General features: G+C 33.7%; 2 protein-coding genes across 7 annotated transcripts in view; one reads left to right on the top strand and one right to left on the bottom strand.

The window, feature by feature from the left end:
* The window catches only part of STMP1 (short transmembrane mitochondrial protein 1), a 360,766-nt gene that overhangs the window by 72,458 nt on the left and 279,933 nt on the right, over window positions 1-8,375 (top strand). The window lies entirely within an intron of this gene.
* The window catches only part of CNOT4 (CCR4-NOT transcription complex subunit 4), a 145,402-nt gene that overhangs the window by 27,846 nt on the left and 109,181 nt on the right, over window positions 1-8,375 (bottom strand). For all 6 annotated transcript variants that reach the window (XM_050782404.1, XM_050782406.1, XM_050782405.1 and 3 more), the window contains exons 9-10: window positions 6,335-6,584; window positions 4,603-5,100 (exon numbers count right to left, since the gene is read on the bottom strand). In XM_050782404.1, the coding sequence (XP_050638361.1) occupies window positions 4,603-5,100; window positions 6,335-6,584 (748 nt within the window). The remainder of the gene's footprint in view (window positions 1-4,602; window positions 5,101-6,334; window positions 6,585-8,375) is intronic.

The raw sequence follows: 8,375 nt of genomic DNA, 5'->3' as shown, positions 1-8,375 counted from the left end.
TCCATGTTTTAAAAGCATAAATTATGTACTAGAAAAAAATGAAATAATACCTATAAATATTAACTTAGTAAATTAACATACAGCATCTGAAAATTCAAGTTTACCTTTGAAGTAACTGAAAAAATAGTAAAATGTTAACAGTACAATGATCCAATTGACTGAAAATGAGATGACTACTTCTAGGTCAGAGAATCATAGATGAATGAGATCAGTTCTCCTGATTATAACTGATAATTATTTGACTACAAGTGACTTGTTTCACACATGACTCAAAATTCAATCAAGTCACTGTTAAAACAGTTCATAAACAAAGAAAATTTAAAGAAAAATGCTCTCTCAAAAGTAAAGTTTAAATTTACAAAAGCATGAAAAAAAAAAAAATCCAATCCTAAACAGTTTCAAATTTTTGAGGTATATCTTGAAACAACAATGCTTACTGACTTATGTTTTCCAAATAATTTTTAACATCATGGAATAAAAACAACTTGGCAGAGTTTTTTTTTTTTTAAACAAATCTGCAAAATTACATTTGGAAAGATAACTGACAAAGCAGAAAAAGAGTCTGTCAATCCATACAACAGGTGATTTTGTAGTTTTTCAGTAAATTGGCAAAGATTCTTATAGACCCCAAGTACATAGCAATGAGGCTGTGTAAAGCAAATTTTAGACTAGAGTTCTTAGTGAGAAAATGATATTAATAAGGACTAAGAAAGAGACTGATTTCCATCAAGTCGATAAACTTTATTTTGTATCAATAGGCCATACACCCCTGAGCTGGGCCAATTTGTCTCATGAGTTGATACTGTTGATAAAAAGGGACTTGCAAGTGTGTGAGAGCAAAAATCAATTACCACGGGAAGAAAGCCAAGTTAAAGTACATGCCAGTGATCTTCATTTATGAAGGAGAGCATCATTGTAGTGCAAAAACATTTCCATTGTTGAATTTAAGATCTAAGTTCTTATCCTAATTCCACTAGTAATTGAGGTATGTGATCATTAACAAATTATTTAAGCTTTCTGAAACACAGCTTTGCTATTCCTAAAATGAAGGAACTGGACAAAATAAAGTCACTTTTTAGGACAAGGTAAATAACTTTTTAGAAAGAAGGCACATGGTTCCAATAATAAAGAAAAGATCTGAATGAATTTACTATACCTGCCCATGAATCAAAATTTCCCCCAAGAATATTTATTTCAAAAATCTTTCTAAACTTAGTAAACCAAATGCTGCTAAGAAAGGTTTCACCTAATTAAGGAAATAACTACTAATTTTAAACACAAAAAAAGTTTTCTATTAGACCAAAAAAAAGGGAAGCTGCATTTCTGTCAAACCTCTGGCAACTGTTTTTCCCATGATAGGTTTCAGATATATCAATCTTTAATAATTCACTGAACAAACCAAAAATAAAAATTTAAGTACAAATATATAATAAGTAGACATTGTATTTGTATGACATGTAGGTGGACTGCCGTCTCTGATTTGCTCGTATAGGTCAGAGACCATATTTTGCTCTACATATTTAGAGAATAACTATACATGCCTTTCCAGAGTGTAGAATTAGTTTAAAATATTGTCTAAGTATATCTTAAAGTAGCAGGTCCCACTGAAACAAGTATGTACTCTCTCTATTATTGAAGCATTTAGTGACAGCTGCCCTGTGTAAGGTATCATGATAACTGCTAGAAGATACAAAGTTGAATCCGTTTCAATAGTTCAACTCAGGTGCAAGTGAGTTACAACTGGTGCAAGTGAGTTACCTAGGTATTAAATTGCTTCAAATTAGACATAGTTAAGATGTATATAGTTTTCCAGGTTTTCACTTTCTGTCATTTATAACAGTTACTGAAAATCCTAAATCTTCTGGTTACAATTACACAGCTATTCTGCTCTGAGGCTTAGCACATTCAGTTTCCTGAGGCATCTACCAAATATTTATAATCCATGAGAGGATTCTGGTGTGTGAGACTCTTGATAAAAAATTTTAAAATGTTGGTATATTAAAACTAAAATTTCTCTAGTCATCAGAGCCTTAAAAATAACCTTATAATAAGCTTAACCATAAGTCACCATTTAAATACCAAGAAAGTCTGCATAGCCTGAAATTGAAAATCCAAAATAAACTCTCCCACCCCCTACCAAATAGAACAATGATTCAGAACCTAAAGTTGGCAACTACATTTTTAGCATCTCTGAAAAAAAAAAAAGTTTTTAATGCTCTATGGTTGAGTATATGGTAAAAATTTTAAAAATCAAAACAAAATTCACAAAGATAGGACCATAATTTAATGCCACATTTTTCCCATAAAGCGTCTACTTTAGATGAAGATTTTAAATAACCAACACAAGGACAACTAAACTTACTAATCAGCGATTTCTCATTACCAGTGTGGCATTCCGAGAATATTGGTTTGAAATATAAGGGTTAAAACTACTCTTCGGTGCTAAGGAATAATATGATGACTATGAAATTGGAAGAAAATCAAAGATCATCATGTAATAAGTCAAATAAAAGCACAAAAAGAAGACAGCTAATAACTAGAATCCCATAAAGGCATCCTACTTAGAATCTAATAACTTAGAATCCCATAAAGGCATCCCATAAAGGCATCATCCCAAGTCCATGCCATTTTGCCTCATTGTCAAGAGTTTCTCGTCTTCTCATTCATTATATCTATACAATTTAAGAAGCATCTCCTGTTATAGGAGGTAGCTGTATTACTTCTCAGCGTAATGGCATACTAATTCCTGCCTCTATGCCTTTACTCAGGAGGTTTCCATCAACATAAAAGGCCTTTTCTCTTCCCCTGCTCCTAACCCAAATCTAAGATACGATAGTAGGGATCAATTCCTACTTATTCAGTGAAGCCTCCCCAAGAATTACAGGGTACATTGATGTCTCTCAGATTCCAGTATCATACATATAGTTACCACTTTCATACATTATTTTAGTCTCTTCAACTATACTTTAAGTATGTGGAAATTTTATCCATATCTTAAACATCTTTAATATTTCCCACATGGCCTAATTCATTGATGGGCAAATACGAACCCTCACATTCACTGTAATTGGTCTAATTTTTAAATGTTTTGATGATTTGGGGGAACTTAACTTTAACTTTAACTTTTAATGAATGTTATAATTGATTATGAGAACCACTACTAGTAATTAAAATGCCACATTTCTAAATGATTAAAGCAAAATGAAAGAAAATTACATTCTAGTATGCTATCTTGAATGGAAGGAAATAAAAGGAGTATCTGGAACTGAACACATTGTTTCACAAGTATCATGTAGAAGAAGAGGACTGAAAAATGTCACTCTGGGTTACCTACTAACTACCATAATTAAATGAACAAATAAGAGTCCCATCACTGTGCAAGTTACTACATTAGGTGCTACCAGGCTTATGTAAATTACCTTCACTGTATCAATAGTTAATTTCACTATGTCAACAGCCACAAACTATACTCTCTTAACCTAGCTACTTGTCTAGAACATGAAATATTGTCGGTCCCAAAGGGAATAGGGATAAAGAACTTTGATAGACCTCTGTAAATTCATCTATCAACTTTGATAAAAACAAGAGAGTAAACACCTTGCTGCTGATGAAAGCATCCTATTACGATAATACTGTGCCATGCCATACCTGACAAGGGATAACAATAAATTGTATGAATTATGTGAAGAACTATTCTAACAGAGTGAGAAACTATTGTACTCTACTTGAGAGAATCATTATTCTATTTCACTTGAGAGAATCAGGAGAGGAACAAACTTTTTTTAACATCGTCTCTAAAGCCAAGGTTAAATGAGAACACTATTAACAAGAATGACTCCCTTGGATAAAGAAGATACTTCATCCAAAAAATGTTATATAGAATCTTAAACCCAAAAGTTCTGAAACCTTCAAGGGTAGCAGTACAAAACCAGAAGTATTTTGGCATCAAACTTACATTACCTTATATATACTTCATATTTTTCCCTAGAAATAAAAACATGGTGGCAGATCAAATGGGAAAGTAACTTTCCTTGAACAATTTCTCTTTCACAAAAGGTGTATGTCTGAGACATATGATATGCTTGTAAAACATAAATAATGAGTTCTCAGGTACTTTATTTATAGCTCAGTTTTGATGTGTGTGTATGTGTGTATCAGTCAAAACAAGTAACTGCCAAAAGTGGATAGAGAGTGGCTTTATCCCTCATGCTCTCATTAATTATCATTTAAAAAAATGTTCTTAACCATTTTACTTTAGAATATAAAATCTTAATTTTCACCACGGTGTTGGACTTTATAGTACCATAACTTCAGAGACCATTTTCTTCTTTTTCATTTAAATACCATAGAAAGTTTGGTAATTATCCTATTAAGTAAAATGCTTCCAAACAATAAGTATAATACTCCACCATCCTTATAAAGCTCAATATTACAAGGCATCCATCTAATGAAAAATATATTTTAGATTATGATAAAGACTAATCTTTCATAGAAATTTCCAAGATATTAATAATCTGTTATTCAACAGCTCCTTCCCTATCCACCCAACAACCTGAAAATATGAGTTATTCAAAAATTCTCAAAGGCTTTAAATGAACCTACCTGCTACAGGGATCCCTCCCAGACCTGTGTTGTGCTGTGGCGGGAGATTCAAGTCCAAGAAATTACTATTTGAGGTGGGGTTTGCTGTGTGGTTCAAGTGCATGATGCTATTGCGTGGAAAGGCCATCCAAGGATAGCGGGCTGCCTGGCCTGGAAAACTGAATGAATTATAAACCGCTCGGTGCTGCTGAAATTGAGGGAACCTCTGGGGCAAGACTGAAAAGGTACTATTGAGAGAATTGGCATTTGTAGCTGCAGCAGGATGCAGGAATCCAGAGCCTGGACCTTTGGCGGTTGTAGTGTGTGAAGAGGAGTTCTGAAGAGATGTGGGTGAAAGGGAAGGTTGGTCTTGAACGGACAGTTCCTTCTCAATCAGGTCTGCTAAGGCTTTTCGAGTGACATCGAAGGGATCAAAACCCAAGTCATCCTCTGGTTGTTTAGAAGAACCAAAGCCAAAAGCTGCTTGCCAGTCTGTAGAGGATGATACTGGGATTGTTTCTGTTGGGAGGAAAAATAGTGATGAATATCAGATACACAGCTCACTTTCGTACTTAATAAGTACCCACACTACTGAAAGTTAAACATGTCATATTACAAATTAAGTACGTGCAAAATCTATGTGACTTCTTAGCACATTAAGATCATAGAACTACAAAAGGCCTTATATACTTCTAGCAGTTACTTAACTCTTAAGCTACTAGCTTCAAAAACTGAATAATATAGACTGATTTTGCCAATCAAAGGAAAAAACGTACTTGACACTCCAATTATACTCTCAACCATTCATAATCAAAACCAACCTAAGTCACTTCCATGAAATAAAATAATAAATATAATTTAACAGATTTTAATTAGTAAAGTTTATTTTTTAAATGTATTTATCAAAGTACAAATAATTTTGAATATATGCTTTCTATACTAAGAAAAAATACAATTTAATTAAAAATTATTTATATTAATCCTTATAGTTTTTTGGAATTTTCTGCTCTGTAGGTGCTGTTGTCAATATTACTTTTATGCCACCTTTCATAGTAATGAGAGAATTTAGAATGGATAAAAATGGAAATGGTTCAAAAATACCATTTAGTAGTAACATAACTGTTACTACTAAATAACTTACATCTTTGTCATCTGGGGAGGGGAAATCTAAAACACAAATCTAATTAAATAAAAATACATATCTAATTAAAAATCTAAGTCCTTGCCAGGTGCAGTGCTTCATGCCTGTAATTCCAGCACTTTGGAAGGCTCAGGTGGGAGGATCACTTGAGGCCAGGAGTTCAAGACCAGCCTGGGCAATATAGCAAGACCCTGTCTCTACAGAAAATTTAAAAATTAACCAGGAGGCTGAGGTGAGAGGATCACTTGAACCCAGGGTGTGAGGCCACGGCGAGCTAAGATCATGCTACTACACTCCAGCTTGGGTGAGACAGCAAGACCTCCACCTCCAAAAAGTAAAAATAAAAATAAAAATTCCCAAAGGAATAAGCTTTTTACTATTGGTAAAATAATATAACCCTTTACTTCTGGAGAAATCTTTTAACACAGTAATTTCTAGGTCACACAACTATGTATCTAACCACCTAATTCCATGTAGTTTAAATATTTATATTTTTATAAAAGAGAACAGAGAGGCAAAAGATAAAAATATATCCACTAATGAGTTTCATGTTAGTCTGTCAACAATATGTTAAGAGCATAATTACTAATACTTGGTACTATTGTTATATACCTGATGTGAAGAGGCTCTGTGGTTCTGGTGCTGTAGGCCAGTCACTGGATGTCTGTGGGGAGCTGGGGAAAGGAGGAAGCCCACTTGGGATAGGGTTGGGATGGCGAAAATTGTCTGAGAATAACGACTGTGACTCTGTTACTGCCCCTTCAAAAGGGGACCGTGCACTGTGATTGGATGAACTGATGGGGATGACTGGATTGGATTTTGACAAACCAGGTGGTGGTGAAGGCGTATCACTGTTAGATATCTGAATAAAAAAGGAAAACAAATAATAACTACATGTTTATACATTTTAGTAAGCCACAATTTAAAAGTTTGCAACTAAATGTATTAGAATAGTGCTTTGCAAACTGTGGTACTTGAAGATGTTTTAATGAAAGCATGAAGTTTCAGAAAAATCAATTAAATCATTAACTTACATATATACTCTTTAAAAAAATTAGTCTGCCTGAAAAGATTAAACTAGTCTCTTTTTTTAAATTTTGAGATGGAGTCTCGCTCTGTTGCCCAGGCTGGAGTGCAGTGGTGCAATCTCGGCTCACTGTAACTTCAGCCTCCCGGGTTCAAGCAATTCTCCTGCCTCAGCCTCCCAAGTAGCTGGGACTACAGGCGCGTGCCACCACGCCCGGCTAATTTTTTGTAATTTTAGTAGAGACGGGGTTTCACTGCGTTATCCAGGATGGTCTCGATCTCCTGACCTCATGATCCACCCGCCTCGGCCTCCCAAAGTGCTGGGATTACAGGCATGAGCCACCGGGCCCGGCCGTCTCCTCTCTTTTTACAACCTTACTTCTCTCACTACCAAGAAAATAATATTTCTCATTTGGGATTTTACTATAGTATTTTGCTCAAGAGTGAAAACTTCCAGAAACCAAACACAAACTATTAGAAATACATGGATTGGTGATAAGAGAGTGACTGACTGTAAGGACTAGATCATTTTACATGCTAGGTGATTCTCAATATTTTAGTTTTCAAGAAAATTAAAGAAAGATCTAAGTTGTTTCCAAACACATCATTAAAAATAATTTTACATAATAAATCTTTCTATGATTCTTAGGTATTTAATTCAGAAGAAATTGAAAGACTTGAGTGATACTGATATAATACTCCTCCTTCCACCTACCTATTTATATGAACAAAGTATCTCAACACATCTTAGAAAAATAAAAAACATGACCAGATTGCTGCTGCAACTTGGCTCTTTTACCAATAGGTAACATTCACCTAGAGATACACAAAAACCAATTTTAAAATGGCCCTATTCTTCATTAAGAGATGAATTTTCAATATAATTTTACTATTTATTACTACTTGTTTCATGGTTTTTAAAATTAAAATCTACATTTATGTATAGTGTCATCTCAATACTACTAATAAAATTCAGAAGACAAAAACTGGCATTTGAAGTCTGTGACCGCAAAAACATCTTTATTTCAATTCAAAAATGTATATGCCTATTTTTAAGAGAAGTATATGCTTTTCAAGCAAAAACTATACTGCATTAAGATAAAACTCCATAATAACAGAGAAAAATTAGTTCACAGAGAAAAAAATGTAAAACGTCTGATTGTTAAAGGAGAGCATGTGTATTTTTTTTAAATGGATGACAGGATAATAAAACATGATTATGATCAAAACATTATGATGGGATATCAAAACATTAAATTTCTCAGATATCAGTATTTCTAATATGCTGGAAATTACATCCTTTGCAACTACTTTTAAGCCGTAAAAAAAGTTAATGTGCAACTAAAATATACAAGGGGACATACAGATTTCCACATTCTTTTACAAAATGTGTCAGGAAAACATTTGGAAAAGCATTATATTTTAGATCTCTAAGTTTTTCACAAATACTGTGGAGGACTGGCTATTCTTTATGGAAGGGACTAAATTACATTTATTTTACCAATGTAAGAAGATGTACAGAAACTCAAGGAGTGAAAAACTAGCAAAAAAAAAAGGTCCCTGAGCAACAAGACAAGATGACATAAAGCATGCTCTAATGGTCAGCACTCCACTCAGTTTCACAGTA

The sequence above is a fragment of the Macaca thibetana genome, chromosome 3, assembly GCF_024542745.1.
Source record: "Macaca thibetana thibetana isolate TM-01 chromosome 3, ASM2454274v1, whole genome shotgun sequence".
Taxonomy (NCBI): Eukaryota; Metazoa; Chordata; class Mammalia; order Primates; family Cercopithecidae; genus Macaca; species Macaca thibetana.
The sequence above is the reverse complement of the archived record's forward strand: the minus strand, read 5'-3'. Positions and strand labels throughout refer to the sequence as shown.